This window comes from Carassius gibelio, chromosome B20 (assembly GCF_023724105.1).
Source record: "Carassius gibelio isolate Cgi1373 ecotype wild population from Czech Republic chromosome B20, carGib1.2-hapl.c, whole genome shotgun sequence".
Lineage (NCBI taxonomy): Eukaryota > Metazoa > Chordata > Actinopteri > Cypriniformes > Cyprinidae > Carassius > Carassius gibelio.
In genome coordinates this window covers 14,280,825-14,302,087 of record NC_068415.1, presented here as the reverse complement: position 1 = coordinate 14,302,087, position 21,263 = coordinate 14,280,825, and the positions used below count along the sequence as shown (strand labels likewise).

At 37.4% G+C, this 21,263-nt stretch overlaps 1 protein-coding gene across 4 annotated transcripts in view; it reads right to left on the bottom strand.

The window, feature by feature from the left end:
* The window catches only part of bach2b (BTB and CNC homology 1, basic leucine zipper transcription factor 2b), a 93,807-nt gene that overhangs the window by 29,157 nt on the left and 43,387 nt on the right, over positions 1–21,263 (bottom strand). Inside the window, exon 1 of one of the 4 annotated variants that reach the window (XM_052586001.1) lies at positions 12,581–12,794. The exons of 2 other annotated variants lie outside the window; for them this stretch is intronic. Coding sequence is in view for 1 of the 2 variants with exons in the window: in XM_052585999.1 (XP_052441959.1) it covers positions 1,919–1,927 (9 nt within the window). In the remaining variant the exon portion in view is untranslated. Of the gene's footprint in view, positions 1–1,918; positions 2,355–12,580; positions 12,795–21,263 lie in introns of those variants that run through there. One more of the 4 variants, XM_052585999.1, reaches the window with a different exon arrangement.

The following is a 21,263-nucleotide window of genomic DNA, read 5'->3' as shown; positions in this document are numbered from 1 at the left end:
GTATTCACACTCACTCGTTTAACATACACCCCCATGTAAGCAGGTATGCATTCACACTTTAAACAATGATCCTATGTGCGCACACACAGTAGTAGATTAGCTGGGGAAGGTGATTTAGCTGTCAAAACAGTGGGGTCTCTGAAATCGGTTCTTACGTAGGAGGTGCACAGAGCGATACTGGCACATGCGATCTTCAGACATCCAGTCACAAAGATTACCTTGAGCTCTTATTCCTTTTCGTTTCCCCTTATTTCACCCATCAAAGCGGCTCAACCGGTGCATGTGTGATTAGGGACTTAAGTGTCTCTGGATTCTGGATCAACTCTGTGTATACAAACGTCTCCTGCCCCCGTACCCCACGTCCTGTACCAGAACCCCTCAATGACTCTGACACGTTTAATCTCATCAGGGATTCTTGCCGGATGGGCTGCCTTCTGGCTGCCAAGTGAATATCACTAGCCTCAAATTAGCATTCAGCCCTGCTACTGATTTGAATAAGTGCAGATTGAATATGACGAGTCAGGAGCAGACCTCAACATAAAGCATAACCTTATGATCCTCTTAAAATTCAAGGAATTGTATTTGCAATATTGGCAAGGTGTGCATATGCTCTCTGAATGTATAACAGGCCAGGCAAATCCGTTCATTTAGAAAGAACGGAAAGAGAGATGGGCTTTTCACACTTGAAATTGTTAAACAGGGACATGCTAAACTCTAGGTAAATGTAATCCTAGTTTATCTAGTTTCAGACTCTAGTATAAAGGTCAATAACTTGAATAACTTGATGAATCCAGCTTGCCATGGGCACACAACCTATATTACTAAACAAATTACAATATATAAATAATAAAAAAACTGTATATAAATAACAAATATTACCATAGTTGTAATACTGTGTGTGTTGTCACACCATTTAACATTTAAATTTTTTTTCCTCAGGTGTTGAAACTAAACAGTGTGTAACGCTTTGACCGTAGGCGCATGCATAATTAATAAGGAAAGCACTGTGTAGTTTATTATTGAATGTCGGATGCTACAACATCTCGAAAATATAACTCTGCATGGTTTACATCAGTGTTGTTGTTATTTTTAAAAATGACAAAAGCACACGAAAATACACTGAAAATATAAAAATAAAAGCTAATTCAATATATTATTAAATGTAAATAATATAAAAATAACACTGGTTTATATTTGGCACCAAAATTATGGTAACATGATATTATAATAAATAATTGATTTATATAATATAATATAATACATTAGACACTTTGATATATACCATGGTACTAAAATTCATGGCACTCCAAGGTACTCATAAATCAAAAATACGGAAGAACCATGGTTAAAGTTAAAAAAGGTAGTACCATCGTACATGTAAAAAAAAACATGGTAGATTCATTGGACCTTTTCCAAAAAGCCATGGTACTTTGTGGTACAGATTTGCAGCACATAGTCAGAAGCTTTCAAAAGAAATTACAAGTGTGAATGTTGCATTGCCTAGGGTTAAAGTGCCTTTAAAAAGTTGATAAACCAAGGTTAAGCACAGCGTGAAAAGACACACAGAAAGAGAGGATGCTTAAGCTCTGAATCAGGCAGATTTAAACCGCTTTTGAAACGACACAATCTCTACTTTCAGTCTCTGCCAGCTGTCTTTTCCACAACACACTGAGCTATTTAAGTTGTCCGGGGCCAACTTCTGCTCGCGGAATGATCGGTGCATGACTAAACAATTCCTACAGAGCTCCAGTGGCAGCCAACGCTGCTCTTTCCATCCCTCCCGAAGCCAGGGCTGCCCCTGTCTGCCCCGCTGCGGTGAGGGTTGTGCAGCCAGCGCTCCTCCCTGCTCCCACAACCACCACTGACTGCACCTTGGGCAAACTCTGACCCACAGAGTCACAGGCATGAAATTTCTTACCCTTGTCATCTTGATTTATCTCCTGACTGGGCAAAAGAGGCAGTTGGTGTACTCCATACAGACGATGCAGACAGGCGCAAGCCCTCAAAAGCTGGACTCCATTCGAAGCAGGTTGCATGTGGAGGTTACCGTCGAAAGGCTGCTTCAACCAGAGTGAGCCTGAAGAAGCTGAGAGGTTTGACGAATGCTGACGATCTACTGTCACCCGAATTAAAACGGAAAAACGGAAAGTCGTCCTTGGTCATTGGAAATGGCTGTGTGTAAATGGAAACTGTTCAACCCAGAGAATGGAATCAGTGGGCCCAACACCTCACTGTCTTTCTTTCTTTCTCTTTCTTATCTCTCTCACTCACTCTCCGAGAAAATTAAACCACACGGCATGTGGGTTCAGAGATCCTATACTGCAGTGTGTGAGTGTGCGTGCGTATATGTGCATGTGTGTGGGAGGGACACTGTGGTTACCATGAAAAGGAAGAAAACAAAAGACAAAGATAGGTAGAGAGTGGCTCTAATGCATCTGTGCAAAGCACCAATCACATCCTTTGAAGCAAACAAGTATTTTTGTTATTGTTAATTTTATTAATGTTGTTTATTTAATGCATTCGTCTGCCACAAAGAGCTTCTGCATAAGAGCCATTCATTTAGGAATCAAGTTACATTAGCCAGGTTTCCATTAAAAGTTACAGATAATAATACAATAAAATAATAATAAAAAAAGGAACTGTTTCCATCCAATGAGTCAAAGAGAACAAAACGTTCCCCTTCCTGATAAACTGACACTATATATCAATAAAAAAGTAGAAGGCATTGAATATAATAATTTTCATATATAATAAGTTACTTGTTCCTGGGCAAGCTGACAAAACAAAATAAATGTGGTAATTGTTTTCGTGGATGTCAGTTCCGGAAGGCAATTATACAGAAATACTTTGACGACAGACTTTGCTCGTTCATTTTTCTTTACTAAAAAGAACCATGCAGTTCATAAGAATCAGTACATCAGGAAACATACAGCACAAGCTGTTTAGTCTGATTCTGATGAAATGATGATTCTTACGAACTGCTTCTATTTAGCTAATGAGAAACATTCAGTGCAAGAAGAGAGTTTTTGATTCAGAATTAAAGAACCAGTTCATAAGAGTTGTTGTTGGTGAATCAGAATGCACTGTTTGTATTGCATGTTGTTGACAGCACAGTCCATGAGGACAGCACCATTAAAATACACTTATTCTCTGCATTTTAACACAGCACATGGTAGTTTAATTGCATTACATTAAGTACAGACCGCAAAACACACATCTAGTGTATGTCTCAGGTCAATTATGAGTTCTTTTGTCATGTCTCAGCAGCGGGGGGATTGCCACTGCTGAAAAGTAGTGCAGGAAACATCGATTCCAGCCGGGAGATTTGACTGAACAGTACCTAAGTATAAGCAAGTTTGTGTGCTACATTCCCAGACATTTGCAGCAACAGTCCAACTGGTCACTCCAATTATTGCTTTTCATTTTGTTTCCTTTCCTCGCTCTAAATATGTTTTCTATGCTGCCTTTGGTGGATTATGACCTGCGTGTTTCCAGATGTGGTTGCAAGGTTCATAAGATGCCAAACACACTATTTCAAAATTGGAATGGGTTTTCTTTCCATGCTGGGATTGTGTGCACAAAAGGATGATGCATATGCTCATAAACTCTTCACAAATGACTACTCTCGGCCGCGTTACCGATTGGAACTGCTGAGGGATGCAAGGGGTTTGCGTTCCGTCTCATTCTTTCTCTCCATTCCCTTTCTTCTTTTATTCTGCAGGCCTGTCTCAATCTTGTTAAGCGTGGCAGCTAACTGGTTTTGTGAGGACACTCCCACACACATCAAAAGCAGAGCTCCGTGATGGGTTTCCTACAGCTGTCCCGTCCGTTCAACTTTTGTCTGCTCCAGGGGCTGGAAGACTACCAAAGCACTGAGACTAATCTAAAACCAGTCGATTAGACTGAGTATGAAGTCTCACTTTCAGAGACGAATACCCCCAAGACAAAGACAAATGATTGTGCATCCAAATTTTTAATAGGCAATGCAGACTTGGTTCATCACTGGCATAAACAACATGTTCAAATCGAATGGTCTCCTCAAAGTGTTCCGATGGAAACAGGACTATGTGTTTAACTTGAGAACCTGATTTCAGACTGATTTGTGAATGTATTGTGTGGTGAACAGTTCAGCTGATTCACTCAAAAGATCTGACTCAAAATAACAGCCCAAGCTTGTTGGGGAAATGTACCTGTGGCAATCTTTCTGCAAAAAGATATTCTTGCATGTTTTGTCTAGTCAGTCATGCTCAACGGGTGTTCAGTTTTATATAAAATAAATTGGGACATAATGTGAGTGTGGCAGTGTTTTATTACATTGGTTTTACATATCTAGGAACTTCAGAAAATAAATGTCTGATAAGTGGTGCTTACCTGACAATGGTTTTAATGGTCTTGCATTGGTTGGTGTTAAACACAATTTAAACGCATTTGAAAATATTATACCACCTATAATAAACTCTACCCTAAACTTAAACAAAAGCAAACATAAGATTTGCCAAAACAATTCCATTTAGCTTGCTTCTACAATTCTTTGAGCTCTTTTATCGAGCGTTGTCACTTATGTTTCACAGGACTCATGTGATCTGCACTGCAAGTGTAAAGCTGTACCAGAGGAGCTGCAGAGCAAGTTTACTACATTACTGCTTGTGTGATGATGTAAACTACAAATCACATACTATGGTAAAAGTGTTTTCAGGTCATAATAAAGTATTGCGCAAAGAACCATGCTAAAATAAGTCAGTAATCTGCTCCTGCAGTCATATTTTGTGCTAAAAGGAATGAAAGTAGTTGTTTTTCCTACACTACAGTGAATTGTATGTATGTGTAGGTATATTTTTGAAATTTGGAAAAATGGGGGTATAGTAGTTTTTTATTTTTATAATGAGGCTGTGTTGCAGAAGAACAATTCAATTCACAAGTCAGACATCACTATACACTTCGGATTTAAGGTGCTGAAGAATGCATCTCTTATCTACATCATTAAATGTTATCTTTAACTGAAGCACTTCTTAGTCTATTTATGTCTTGCAGTCTTTTGTCCACTCTGAACAAAGCAGTAATTTTCTTGATATAAAGTTTTCCTTTAGCTCAACTGGTAAAGCATTGCGCTGTTAAACGCAATGTTGGGGGTTCGATTCCCTGGGAACACATGATAGATAAAAATTGATAGCCTGAATGCACTGTAAGTCGCTTTGGATAAAAGCGTCTGCTAAATGCATAAATTGTAAAATTTAAATGCAATTTACATTTTTAATTTAAAGGACACTGACCTAATGTCCTTATAATTAGCACTCAAACATTCTTCACTTGGCTTCAGATTTCAGGCGAACTCATTGGAGTCCCTAAAAATAAACAAAACCATGAGAGGCCTTCTTTCTGTAAAGTTGCTTTTTCTGTAAAGTTTCTTTGTAATGATTTGTATCGTAAAAAGCGAATAAACTTACAAATAAACTTGAATTGAATTGAATTTACAGCTTCACTATGCCAACAAAGCAGAGCCGGGTGTTTCCATGTCTGTCAACCTTTAAACTCGTTTAAATATCTCAGCTAACATCAGTAAACATCAGCTCAGATCAGGCCTGATAGAGGTGCATGCTATGTGTGGAATGGGTTTGCAGCTGTGCTCTTGCACTCTACAGGAAAGCCAGACATGGCGGTTTGGGGGGGCGACAGCATATGATGTGCTCTGTGATGTGTGTCCTCTTCCCTGTCTCCACAGACACTCTCTGCTGTTGAGCAGAACGCTTCTGACAGAATAAAGCTGCCATGTGCTACTACATCAACAGAAAACACTCAACTCACCTGTGACCATCTCCATATAGACCCCTTACTAAAATCATAGTTTCCACACAGATAGAGATCTAAATACATTTGATACCACAGACTGTTATTACAAGGGGTAACACGACTAATCAGAAAAATGATTACAATTAGTCATGAATTAATCACGGAAAGATTCAGTTACAGCTTTGATCTAGATCTACTGTCGTTCTTTCAAAAATGTGCAATGAATGTTTCCACTATAAACCAACAAGACAGTGTAATATAGTGTAAATAAGAAATTTATTGTGTGTTAAGTGTTAATATTTTTATTCAGCAAGGCAAATTAAAACAACAAATAAGCATGAATGATTAATGAAGGATCATGTGACACTGAAGACTTCAGCTTTGGCATCACAAGAATAAGCAATGATTTATTTTACTTTAACAATCATATCTTAAATTGATTTGTGATGGTTTTACAGTGAAACGGTGTTAGCATGCACATTTTTTTCTAAGTCAAGAACCATGACACCTTTCTAAAATTGCTGGCCACTCAGAAGGTTCATTCCACTAATGCAGTCAACATTAGCAGCTGTTACTAGCATCGCAGATTGCATCATCATTTCCAGCACTCATTTTCTTATTACTGCAGCTGAAGTGTTAAAAGCAACTGATTTGCTTTATGCTAATCCTCACGCTGAATCCTACGATATAGATTTACATTCAACTCTCTCATTTCAGCAAATGATCCGATTAACTAGGTTTGCGGTTTTACATGTAATAACACCAATCAACCAAACCTGCAGTTTCCCAGGTTTGCTTTCCACCAGTAGCTAATTATCGGCTATTACCTGTAAAAAGCCCATTTACCTTTAGTACACACATGGATTAACACACAAAAAGACAAACGTGCACACACACGCAATCTCGTACAGGCTTGTGATCTGAGACTTCCATGGAGTAGTACATTTCCTTCAACCCTCTGACACTGAAACAGACTTAATGGCTCATTACATTCCAGCTCTGCTGGGTATTAATCATCAGCCTCTATGACTAATCCTGCTATTCCACATGCGCTTATACTGGGAAAAGTGCACACTCACTAATGGAGCCCTTTAATGGTTCGGTCTCAGTGGGCCTGAATGACAATAATGGACATTTAGAGCAGCGTTTGATTGAGTGTTCATCTACCGCAGAGGACAACCTCTGTTACTGCACTGGACTCTAACAGCTCTGCTAGAATTATTTGTCCTAATTGGGTAGGAATCCTAGTAAATAGCTCTTGTTGTAGAGGGTAATGTGTAAAGACAAGTGCCTGGAATGAGTATAATTCCTCTGCTTTGTTGAAATAATTACCCAACGGCCACAGATTTTCATTTAGTCTCAGTCCTCTCCGGACCTTCTCACAAGCCACGGGTTGTTGTTGTTGTTCTCGATTATTACTTAACAGTAGTTGACAGGAGATGGATTTTTTTCCACCAAACACACTCTTGACTACAGTAATAAAAGGTGAATGGTACTTCAGTCCAGAAAAGTCATTCTGGCTGTCTCCGGGCACCGGGTGTGCTTGTCTGAAGGAGATCATCCACTTGCCTGCTCTGCGGCAATCGCTCTTTTCAAGTTGTGCATGCAAAACTGGTGCATAAAACAACATCAAAGGCTTGTGGGTGTTTCCAGAATAATAATCTAAGTGTGCATCACACGTTCATTCCACTTATTACTATTGATCCTGTAGGTCTCTTTGATTAAGATCAAATGAAGAAACTAATACGCTTATTTAGTTTTAGGCAAAGTGCATTAATCTGTGCACAGAGAGAAAAGAAATAATTATTGGGTGCGGCTGGAGTAAACAAGCCTCTGGCAAAGTATGGCTTACTAAGTGTTTTTGTTTATACTGTGCCACATGTATGATATAATTTATTTATCAGATTTAAGGGATGAAACTTTTCTTCTACAGGTATTTAATTTTATTTATTTATTTATCCTGCTACAAATCGCATGGGGCTGCAGGGTTGCCAGACATTCAGTGAAAGAAAACAATATAAACGAACACATATCCAAATGCATCATTGTCAGGAGACCTAGGGGCTCAAGCTCAGTCACTGTGGCAACTTATGCTGGGAAACTAACCTGGTCTGAGACAGGCTAAGGCTAAGCTGAGCTCACCTAACACTGACCAATAGGAACGCATTTTCTTATATGTTTATTTATTTTTTATGTAGGATTAATATTTTACTGTACATTTGCACATCTAATGTCCAACAAGAAATATTTTAGCAAAATGCATATTTTACTCAAAATGATTACGTTTAGTGGAGCAGCAGCGCTCTTTCCTTTGTGTAAGCCTTGCACACTCCTGACAGCAAAATGGATATATTTGCATGACTTTGTAACATTTAGAGATGAAGAATATAACTGCGACATATCAGTTATAAACTGAAAAAAAAAATGTCCCAAAATGCATCAAACATCACAAAATATATTTGCTTTTTGCCATGGTTCATTGATTGATCCATGATAAACATGAAGGGCTGCTTAAGAATAAGCGTGCACATCAACTTATCCTGACTCACTGGACCTGGATCAAATTAGTGAGATTGCATGAACTCAGTTTGTTGTTTATGAAACCGCTTTAGTCCCTAATGATTTGTAAGGTTATTTCAAGTTTGGTCTTGGACTTGTCTTCGCGTCTTTAATGAAACAGCCCCCTGTTTGCAGTCTCTGAAAGATGTTTTTAATTAAGCTTTAAATGAATGCGGATTTTGTCATGTTTTTTATTCATACTTCAACTGACTAAGGGAAAACTGGTGCTGGATGTGGCGGAATTAACTAAATGTTTAACTGTAGCCTCTGGGAAATATCGCTCTTAGCTATTCCAAGCTCCATCAAATAGATCTGTATATGTAAAAAACCTTAACCTTGGACAACCACATGTAATGAGCTCTTGATAAGAATAAAACAGCTTTATACATATACTTTCAGAGTGATGTTCCTAATGGAATGCAATTACTATTCTCAATGCTAACTGCATATCCAGGATACATAACCATGCTTCATTAGTGCCAAACATAATCAGTCTATCAATTTTCTGTGCGGCTCTCCTACGCACTTGAGAGGAATGCACCTTTTTCTTTCTTAAAGGTCAAGAGACTTTACCAGCTCACTTCTTATTTCTGACAAGAACAGAAAATTTCCACTTTCCCTCTGAATTTGTTTCAATTTCATCAATTATGCAGAAGCTAAAGTCTAGATTTCGTGTGTGGGTGCCAAGCATTTGATAATGTGATGATCTGAGGGCACATCCAAGATATTACTCTGTACTGTCTGTGTACATAGAATACAACACAGTATAATAAAATTGAGTTCAAAAGGGGCAAAGTATGTTTGCACAAATACTGTTTTTGCTCTTCCTTTCTCGGCTTAGTTGCATACAGTCAACCGCTTTATTTAGGTTTTTTATATAAATTACAATTCAAAAGGTTCAGGCAGTAAAGAAAGAAAGAAATACTTCTAATTCAAATAAAAGCTGTTCTAGCTTTTATAAATGCAAGAACACATTCTGTTTTGATTCATTTCCCACCCTCATTCCTCTTCACTTTCTTTCACCAGACGGCTCACATCACCCTTATCATTATTATACAGCTAATAATGGCTCATTCACAGAACACTTAACTCCTATCCTGCACTTGTCTGGGACCACAGAAGAGTTTCATCCCCAATAAATCTACTTGAGAACTAATGAAAGCCTCTTTGACTTTGGCTGGGTCTTGAAACAATAATTCACAAATGATCACAGACATAAGTATGGCATTGCTGTCAGCAGAGGTCAATGAGTTTTGGTGTTTTGCATTATGGCAGAGGTCTAATAAGGACACAGTGGCATTGATGTATAGATTTAGGTCAAAAGCATACCTCCCCAAACATCTGACAAAAGGAACTAGGTTACGTGAAAGTGTAAGAAACCAAATCGCTGGTCCTCGCCTTCCGCTCCATTCAACACCCTTCTTTCAGTATTACTAATAGGTTTTGTCAGTGATTTACATGAACATGACAGGTACTGACAGACAGAGAGACAGAAGCAGACAGAAAACTGCAAAAAAGCAGGTGACTAGAGTATGAAACGACAGAAACAGACTAAGAAATGAGAGGAGAGGAAGAAGGGATTTTCTTTATTCTTTCATTGGGGCTTTCCAGTTCAGCCACATGCAGATAAATGACTTGTGACCTCTGCGTCTGCACGCACAAAGCTGCATATTGTATTTCCCAAACCTTAAACAAATACATGTTTTTACTTCTCGTTGGGAATACCTGGCATTCACATATCTGTCTGCTCAGTTTTGTTTAAGATAAGATCTGATTTATTCCCAGGGAAGATAACATGGAATCCTGCATGGAGTGATGAAGTTAATTAGATCATTTGTATCGATTGGGAATGTGCCTGTTCGATGCACACATACCATAATGCCCCTGGAAGCCTTGACTAACATTCTGACTGAACTCTTTTGTGCTGAACTCACAACTAAGTGTTATTTGAGCTCCCTTCAGTCATACTTCAGACACTCTTATCAGATTAAAGTCAACCCAACCACACGGTTTCACAAGCAGCAGCCACAGCAGACGTAATAAGAATATTCAACGTATATGATACACAGATAACCATTCTATGACCTCACTGCAGATTAAGGTCAAATCATTTTCCTTCAAGTGGCAGTTTTTAGGTTTAGTTTATTTACTTTAGTTCTACTTAATCTAAATAAAAATGGATTTTAGCTGAAATAAAATAAAGTTTTATCAAATAAATAAAATAGTTTTTTTATTTATATATTTTTTAATTAATTAATACATTTTAGTTTTAGTTAATAACTCTTAATCACACTAGTCTTGATAAAACTATTTTTAAAACAATTATTAGTGCTGTCATTATATTGTTTGAATAATATATGTGTGTTCTGTGTATATTTATGTATATATATATATATATATATATATATATATATATATATATATATATATAGATAGATAGATAGATACACACACACACACACACACAAAAGTATATATTTAAAATATATATATCTATATCTATATTCATATAATTTATAATACAAATAAATATATTTATAATATAATACAATGACAATACTATATAAAAATTATATTTTCCTAAAATATATACATGTGTGTGTATTTATATATACATAATAAATATACACAGTACGCATACATATATTATGTAAATAAAAACCATTTTGTATGCGAGTAATTGCGATTATTTATTTGACATATATTGCTTTAAAAAAATATAATATTTAAATTAAATGGTATAATGTTTTAGGTTTTTATTTTAATTCAGTTAAAGTTTAATTTATTTCAAATAATGAAAATTAAGTTTACTGTTTTAGTTTTAGTTAACGATAATAGCTCTGGATCACACAAAATTATTTAATTTATTATATTTTAAATAATGTTATATATTATATTATAAATAATATATATAATAAACATTATATATATATATATAAAAAAATCTTTTTCTTTTTTTTATATACATAATTTTTTCATATGGTAATATCTTTTTTTTTTTAGTCTTAAGTGTTCAGCAGGCTAATAAAAAGTTAAATATTATAACTTCCAGGTCCAGATATTTTATACTGTAATCAACATGAATACACATCTTTACAAATGTGAGGATGGTGATCTGGTTGTGTGTGGAAAGTGCAAGGTAGAGGTAGGAAGCCATGTCTGTGTTCATTAAGCCCAGCTCAATCTCTAAATGGATTCAAGTGCCTCTTGCGCAGGCAGAAATCAATAGTATTGTCTGCTTGTGCTGCACCCCTAGGGAAAGAAAAAGCAAGGCATCATCCCTTTCTCTCTCTCTTTCCTGGAGTACACTGAGACATTGTTAATTATTCATGACTGGGACTTCCAGCTGTGTGTGAGTGTGACTTATTCATAATGGAAGATGTAGAGGGGGCACGGCTTTGCTTGAGTTACTGTACAGCTGGGGTAGCCAGAATCCCAGATCCCATCATCATCAATCTCTGACGACCCCTACCGCCTGAAGATCTGCGTTTTGCAGACATATCACACAGTAAAAATACAACACAACATTACACATGGACAATATTCCTGTCCCTCAGATGGTTTTATAGCATCTTTGGTAGAGCAGCTAGAGAAATCAATCGCTTTGAGTCACTGTAACTACTCTTCTCTTACCCCGGACTCGTTTTCTGAGGTAGACGCAGACTAAAACCCTCTTTGAATGACTCAATACTAAACACACATGAGATCAACCATTTAGGAAAAACAATCAGTAAAACACAAATCATAATGTCTTTCTGGCTTCTACTCAAGATGACAGCGTTTATCTGGGCTATAATATGACACATTCATGTTGTACGGCAGGGCGCTCAGAGGTCACATTCTGGGATGTGCTCATCGCAGAGGACAGACATTTAGCACATCTTCTCTACTCTTTCCATGGGTCAACAGTTTGCATTATGCAAGTTGCTTAAGAATATGTCTGATTTTGAAACCTAATATTTGAATATGCTGTAACACCCCCCCCCCTCCCCAAAAAAAAAAAAACCAGACAAGCATGTAAGAATGTCTACATGTAATATACTATAATATAAATTAGAATCTATTATAAAAAAGCTTATGTCTGAATTTGAAACCTAGTATTTGTATATGTTGTAACTAACGAACAGACCAGCATGTCAGATATATAATATAATATAGTACATATTAAATCAGTTACTTATGTCATAAATGTCTTCACAACACAAAGCACGTGAACTGATGGATGCAGCGTTACCTCTGAATGATGTCACAGCAAAACCATGTCAGTGCAAGGGATGATGGGACAGTCTGGAAATTCCAATGATAAACAAAACCATTCCACTGAAAGAAATAACGTTCATGATGTTTGAAATCCAAATAACCTAACTTTGAACTCAGGCCACTGCAAGCACTAGTGACACTAGTGGCAGCATCTGGGGAGCTGATTGTTCCTGTGTGAGAGTGTGTGTGTGTGTGTGTGGAGGGGAGGAGGATCACGCATGCCGGAGTATTTTGAGCTGAGGTTGATTAAATGTAGCTTGTATGAATCATGACTTCCCACATTGCAAGTCACAAAGCAGCATGAGTCATGAGCCAGTCTTATATGGTAACAGACAGGACACACACACTCTCACTGTTATGCCTGAACGGGTGCAGAGATCTGCTGCTGATCTGCAACCGTCACACCCTGAATCAGAGAACTAATCCATAACTAACCTATCCTAACCGCCTCAACAATCAAGGTAAAATGCAATTCATTAATAACATTTCATTGTTCTTGTGAAAACAGACAGACCATATTCACAAACAGGAGCAACTCTCACATTGTCCTGTTTACAGCTTGAAGAAGTGAAGTCAAACACTTTTATATTCATGGGAAAGCTGTGAAAACACTTATTTGATGTAATTCACTTAAAAAATGTGGATGTGATAGCTAAAAATTTTAATGAGTCAGTTCGATTACAGAAAAGAGTTGTCACTCCTGTTTATAAACCAACTGGGTGTGAACAGAACTGTTTTTAGCAGGAATGACCACTATTTTAACAGGACTGACGTCTATCTATACATCCATCCATCCATCCATGCATACATCTATCTATCGATCTATCTATGTCTGTCTGTCTGTCTGTCTTTGTCTTTATGTCTGTCTGCCCATAGAACAGATGTGGATGTTTCATGTTTCATACAAGCACCCCGAGCAAATTCTTTTCGTCAGCCACAAACACACAGGCGTGTGTCACTCAGTCATTGAATGCATCATCACAGCTGCCCTATAAAGGGTTTCACCCAAGACATCATAGAAATGAATTATATAATTACAAAATGCATGAACTCATAAATCCATTCACACTCAGATATACTATCACCATTAAGTCTGACCACTGTCAAATTCATATTAGATTTGCCAGGATTGTATTTTGCACAAAACAAACCTCAAACCAGTGGAGGAAATGTAGACTGATGGAAAATCTCCCCATAGGAAAGAAGTGACACTTAGTGCCACCCACATCTGTACTCTCAGGGCAAGTGTGTTACAAACTGTGTCATGTCTGTGTTTGAGTTGAAATGGAATATGAACATATTGCCCATATTATAAATGTTGCACGACTCACGCAGACAGTACAACTTGCTTGGGTCCAATTAAATTGCATCTGCCATGTCAGGAATATATATTTCTCCTTCATTTTCATGGAAGCGGTGATCAGTGTCAGCTAGTGTCCACAGATAACCTTCGAGCCACTACAATGGCTGTTTCATTGATTAAGTAACTTGTTCCTCTTCTGCAAACCTGTCTAAAATTCATTCAAAGAACTATTTGTTCAAAAGGGAACTATGGCTTTATACTGAGGTTGTCAGACTATAGTACTCCAAATACAACTGCATGCTGTTTACTCTTGAGTAAAATGCAGTCTCTGAATGTGTTTAGAGAAGTTACAAGGCAGAAACAGAGAACGGACTCCCTCAGGATCAGATAACAGGCTGGCAGCCAATGGTGACAAAATGCTAAGAGCTAATATAAGCACATAGAAGAGCACATTTATTAGCGAGTGTGTCAGATACACACGTAAGACACGTAGGTTTTCAAAACAACGGCAGTTTGCTGTCCATGGCTCTCAGCTGCCGAGAGACGAATATAGCAAATGAGAAAATAAAGGTGTGAAAACATGATTCCTTTGAAAATAACAGAGAAGACAGGATTCTGGACAGGCACATGGACTGAAGAGGCAGAGCACAGGTCCCCTCTGCACAAACTGATCACTAGGGCCCCTCAAAACTATTTATAATGTCTAATCTTAGACTGTCAAAACACCATTTCCTTTTTTTTTGCCAAATGTGCTAAACTCACTAATCTATTTTTCAATCTATCTATCTATCTATCTATCTATCTATCTATCTATCTATCTATCTATCTATCTATCTATCTATCTATCTATCTATCTATCTATCTATCTATCTATCTATCTATCTATCTATCTATCATTGCCTGTCTCTGACTATGTATTTTCACAAATATTCATTTAAAGTACTTACTTCTTTTATAATTAAAAATGTCTAGTTTATAGACTTCTTAGAGCTATTTTACGTCTTTACAAGTTCTAATTGTGTTTAATTTGCCACCTCAACTAAAATGCAGGACATTAAAAAGACATTTGTGTGGTTCGTAGAGGTCTAGACAATGTGAGAATTCACCAATATTTTAAGACAATATTATTGCCATTATTTAAATTTTCCCCCTTCATAATCCATGAAGTCATAACCCATGTTTTTCCCCTCTAAATGGCTGTGTATTTTATTATGTGCGTATATGCTCCTTCAGATAAATCATAGTTTTAAAGGTTATGATCCCAAGTGTACGCAACTGAGACCTGTGGGTTTGGGGTTAAACACATATGAGGCTGACTCAGAACGAGAGGACAAATATCTCTCTCTCTCTCATTCTCTCTCTCTCTCTCTCTCTCTCTCTCTCTCTCAAACACACACATAAACATACAGTGGAAATATTCAGATCAGCTAAACCCCGTGGAGTGTGCAACTGATGTTAGACATCAGTGGGAGGCTTCTGCCCACTGCTTGCTTTGTGCTGGTGACAGGGTTTCCTTCATCAGCTATCTGACATTTGGGATGTGGAATTCTTGCTGCTGACCTATTCAAATATTAACCGTTTAGTGTTTTTTTTTTTTTTTATTAGGCTTTCACAAACCCCAAGATTTCAGTCACTGAGAGGCTCTAGAAATGCCAACGATCTGCCTCTGTTTCTTGCACACTGATATCCACCCACACACACACACGTACACTTGGTCGGGCCTGTTTTGTGTCAATAAAGATGTAGCATCTGTTTTCATACTGATCATGCCACAGAATTTTGCTAGTCGATATAGGGTCACTGGCAGCATTGAGAGATCAATATAAATCTTGCAGAACATTGATTTCATCTTGATGCAAACACTGAATCTTAATATGGTGTGTAGCCTTGGAGAACAGTAATGCAGGTCTTTCTGAATTCCATCAGTACTGATACAATCGAGGGATGCAGGATGCATTCACACCATACATCTACATGAAGGGCCCAAGGGCCCCTCTGGGGGTGTGCTGACCCGTTGAACTGTAGAGCTGTTGTCTTAACCTAGTGTTGCTCCACATGGATTTATGTGCATTTAATTTACTGTATAAGTTCCTAGACAGTTTTGTCAAGTGTATGCTAAGTAATACAGCAGCCAGCGTTTAAGCAAAACTTTTTAATTTTGTAGACTGGATTGTAGCTTAGAGGTTGAATATCTTGGTTTGTAACTGAAAGACTGTAGGGTTGAACCCAGTAAGGTGTGATAAATAAAATCCCCAACGATCAACCATAACGGCTTTTTAAAACTAAAAATAGACAACATTTCCGGATTGTGAAATGCTTAAAACCCCAAAAAATCGTGAGAGTTTTAAATTCAACTTTTCACCCAGTTGTTATGCTGATAATATAATTTATATTTTATTAAGCGAATCAGAAGCAGTTTCACAAGTGGTCTCACATGTGCGCGTTACAAGCAGAAGAAAAACGTACAAAGACGATTTATAAGAAAGAGGTGGATTTATAAGAAAGAGAACAAATGGTATCTTATTCATAAAGTGATCATGATATTACGTGTAATTGAACATTTCCAAACAATAGAAGAAAAATTACACTAGAATGATTCAGCTTGGGCCAGGGTTAGTCATTCAGTGGCAGATTAAAACTGAGGGAATTAAAGTCAGACAGAGTCTGTTACAGTCTTGAGTCAATCTTAATGACTCAGTATTACAGTGAGGACAGGTAAAAATGAGCCCCTCTTTGGAAACCACATTTTCCATAGTTGGTGAGAAGCTTTCGAAAAACTACCAGCTGTCATTTGACTAAATGAAACTGCTTCTTGAAAGAGCTTAAAGGGATTGTTCACCCCAAAATGTAAGTTCTGTTAACATTTCCTCACCCTCACGTCAGTGCAAACCTGTGTGACTTTCCTTCCACTGCAGAACACATCAGAGCATTTTTGAGAAATGTCTCACTGTTGTTTTCTGTATATACAACAAAATTCTTTCAAAAATATCTTCTTTTGCATCTCACAGAAGAAATAAAATCATACCGGTGAATACATTTTTGGTGAACTATCTCTTTAACTGTGTGCCACTGCACAACTTTGCATGTTATTTATGTTACACCCCAAATCAAGCAGTTATTAATTTCAAATGATTTACCTCCCTTTTTATGATATGATGCTTTTAGTGCCGAGTAATAAAGAGACCCCGTAAGATATCATAGCACAATCTTTGTCCTAGAGAATGAAAGGAAGAGGAGGATGACAGACAATTAGCAAGAGAGAATAGAAAGAGAGAATGACCCTTCTGAACTCGGTACAGCCCTTGCTAGTTTCGCTTCGTAGTGAAAATGCTCACAGAAGCTGTTTCTATTTGCAGACGGGCGATGTAGCAGGTCAGGAGTTTGCAATGACACGTCTGAGACTCCAGGTCCGGTCCAGTTTGGTTGGTCCGATCTGGGCTGGTCTGAGTTCTCAGAAAGCACGGGCTGGTGCGTGCCGCTATAGCCACGGATGCGGTTTAGCATCATTAAGCGTTTTAGCCCGTCTGTGGTGTTGCTACTCCCACACGTTGGACACCAGCCTCCATGTCTGCGTGTGTCTCTGAGGCAGCGAGCGAGTGGGACTCATGCATCCGACAGCGCCTGACCGAGGTCAGCCTCCCACAGGCCGCAAATGACTCCCTGCAGCCCTGGGCAGACGGGGCCCGCCTAGGCAAGCGGCGCAGATACACACTTGTTTGTTTATAATGAGGCAGCGGACTAAGTCCCGCTCTGCGTAAGTGCCTATTTTTAGCGCCTTTAATCCTTCAATGGATTTGTAATGGCTCAGACTGCAGAGATGAAAAAAAAAAAACCATGAATAACACAGAAAAAGAATGAGAAGGCTATAAAAGATGATGCTAAAGCATGTCAGAGGTTTTTGTGTGATCTTTCATTATGTTCTGGGCAAAGATTTTCCACCTGGAACCTGCATTTCCAGTATTTTCCAAGTGTCACATTTAGGTTAATAACTGTGCCATGTTTAGATTTATAGCCATACTATCCAACATGTAACTATTCCAGGGATGATTACTACATGGAGAGGACATGGTACATGGTAATCCACACTGGTCAGGATTTTTCCGCCATAAAGAGAAGAAAATAAATCAGCATCTTCTCCGTCTGTGTGGCATCCCATCTGTCTCGTTGTGACTCTTACTCTGCAGACACACAAAGGCTGTGAAAGCTGGCTAATCTGCTCTCTTTATTAAACAGGGACGCGAATTCCCACATTAAATGTGGATCATGTTCAGGAATGAAATATGAATGCATCTCAACTCTCTAACGAGACTACAGAACATTTATGCACTTGCTCATTATACATTTCTGTTTGTATGACAAATAGCTTCTTATAGTGGCACTCAGTAACTTTTTACACTGTTAAAGTCATACAAGATGAAGACTCCAGTCATTTCATTAGCTTTACAAAAGTTTTCAAATTTACATAGTGTGGGTCTCATCATGGGGGCAGCCATTTTGAGGTCACATGATGACCTGAAAACGACATGCTTTATCTTGGTAAACCTACTTTTACCATAACTAACAAATACATCAGCATTTCTATAACTGGATGTTTGATTCTGCATGACGTCAGCAAAAAAATCTGCTTGTGAAAATTAGAAACAAGGCATTATTTCTATAACCACGGCATCAAGACAGCAAGGAAACACGCGGTAAGTGTCATCTTTCAGTGCAAAACAAACTCTCAGCCCTCTCTGGAGTTTAGCCAGCTCAGGGAGCAGTAACAGGATCTCGGTCAGACAGCGAGACAGTATGCCCGACACTGCTCAGCCTAAAATCAGTTTAATTCCTGTGTTTTTTTAAACACATCAAACATACACTTCTGTTCAAAAGTTATGGGTCGATAAGAATTTTTTATTTTTATTTTTTTGAAAGAAAGAAAGATAGAAAGAAAATGCTTTTTTTGTTGTTGATTTTTTTCATCCAGGATACATTAAATTGATTAAAAGTTTAGTAAAGACTAAACATTTTTTCAAATAAATGCTCCTCTTTTGAACTTTCAATTCATCAAAGAATCCTGAAAAAATAAATGTACAGGTATGGTTTCCACAAAGATTAAGCAGCACTACTATTTACAACATTGATAATAAAAATAATAAATAATTTGAAAACAGCATACTGTATTGTTATAACATTTCTGAAGGATCCTGTGACAATGAAGACTGGAGTACTGACTGCTGATAATTCAGCTTAATACATTTTTTTCAAGATATTTAAATAGTAGTTTTAATTGTAATATTTTTCACAATATTAGTGAATTATTTTTTTTTTAAACATTAAAAAACACATAAATGCAGCCCTAGTGAGCATGATACTTTTTTCAAAACCATAAAAATCTTACAGAGCGTCAATGGGAAATGAACATTAATGAGATGTATAATTAGTCAAAAGACATACACAGCTCAGGTAAAAAAATACAATAATAAACACCTAGATAAGGAACTAACAAATGTATAGGCTTACAAGCGCCAGTTGAGTCACTGAATTGAATGGTAACACTAACCTCTTCAGATTAGAATCACTGAAAATTGTGACAATGTGCGTCTATAAGAATGCTCAGTACAGACATACTCAGATCTGAATGAATCACTACGCATCAAGCTGTGCTCTCACACTGTAATTATTGAGGCCGATAAAAGCCTTTTTCACAGTCCTCCACCTGCCAGCGATCTCGAGTGATGACTCACCAGGCATCCATCACCTCACTGCAGAGTGACTCAGTTACAGCAAACTTGCAGGTCATTTAAGGGGAACGTTGACGCACCGCCTGAAACACCTGTGTGCAACGCATACCCTACCCCTTCTAACAGCCTCAACCGCCGACCCAAAGTAACCCAGCAAACCTTACAACAACAAAATGAGTTTCCTGTTTACAAAGGCTATGCTACACAAAAACTGAGAGAACCTATTTAGCAGCAACCTTGGCTGAAGGGGGGTAGATTGCATTTTTCTTAATGTAAAATATGGATAAAAATGTTATATTTGCCATACAGTGGACCCAAAAATTGAGCATGCACTGATGTTAAGTCTGGTTAGTGAAGAAACTCTCCAGTGGCCAGCCCAGGCCTCCAACACACAGAGATATGTCAATCTAATAATTATTACTATTATATATGACAAAACAATCATTATAAAAATGTATACAACACTTAGCGTTCCAGTTCATAGATTGTTTCTGTGTACTAATGTTGGAGATTTGTCAATAATATATTTTTTTAGATAGTTGCACCAGCAGGTGTCGACAAGTGACTTTATTGTGAGTTATTAAGTCACTGAGTCATTCATTCAAATGATTCATAAAACACAGGTTCATTCAGTAACAAATCAACTGTCTTTTATAAGTAAGTCAGTGGAAAATTTGTTAAAAAATTAATTTAAATTAAAAAAATTAATTAATTAATTCTATATCATTTATGAATTTATAAATTGACTCAAACTGTAGAGACTGTAAATGTATTAACAAGACTGTACATTTTTTTATGAAACTTTGAAACTTTATTAATCTCTCAATCATTTTTCTCCTCACTAGGTTTGGCATATTACCTAAAAGTTATGTAAAGTAAATATTTTATGCAACTGTTAACCAATGTAATTTTTTTGTAAAGCTATGTGCAAACTCCATTTATTATATTTTTAATGGAATGAAGCTTAGTATCATAAAGGCTTTTTATTATTATTATTATTATTAATATTATTATTTAGAATCATAATACCCAAAATGAGATTCTCATTTGTTCCAGAACTGTGCAGTGCTATGATATTCAAAAAAACCTAAAAACATAGTAAATGTATTGTTAAAAAAACAGTCAAAAAATAAGTTAAAAACTTCACATTTGGATCAGTTGCCTTATAATGAAATTGCTTTAAACTATACTGTGATATTTTGATGTCAATGCAACAAATTTCATCTGCATTCATCTACTTTAATTTTGATCCATGATAATTATAGATACAGCATGTGGTCCCTGCACACTACACAAACCCACATGCATACTTGAAATGAAAGGATGCACCTTTTAAAACGGTGCCACGTGTACAAAAAATGTGAGTTTACTGAACTTTGCACCAAAAAACCCAAGACGTTGCACCTGAGGGAAGAAGTCTACTGTACAGTAGGATGATAATCCTCTTTTCAACTTTATGTGGAGAAATCCCCTTTTCCTTACCTCTCGAGGCGGTGCTGTCCCCTTTAAGAGGAGAAAATGACAGGTTGAGGAGCAGGGGGCGAGTGACGAGATGAGGAAGGAGATTGTGTGAGCGAGGGTGAGGGGTCTAAAACTAATAATCGGGACCACAGCTCTCGTTCAAAGGGCCT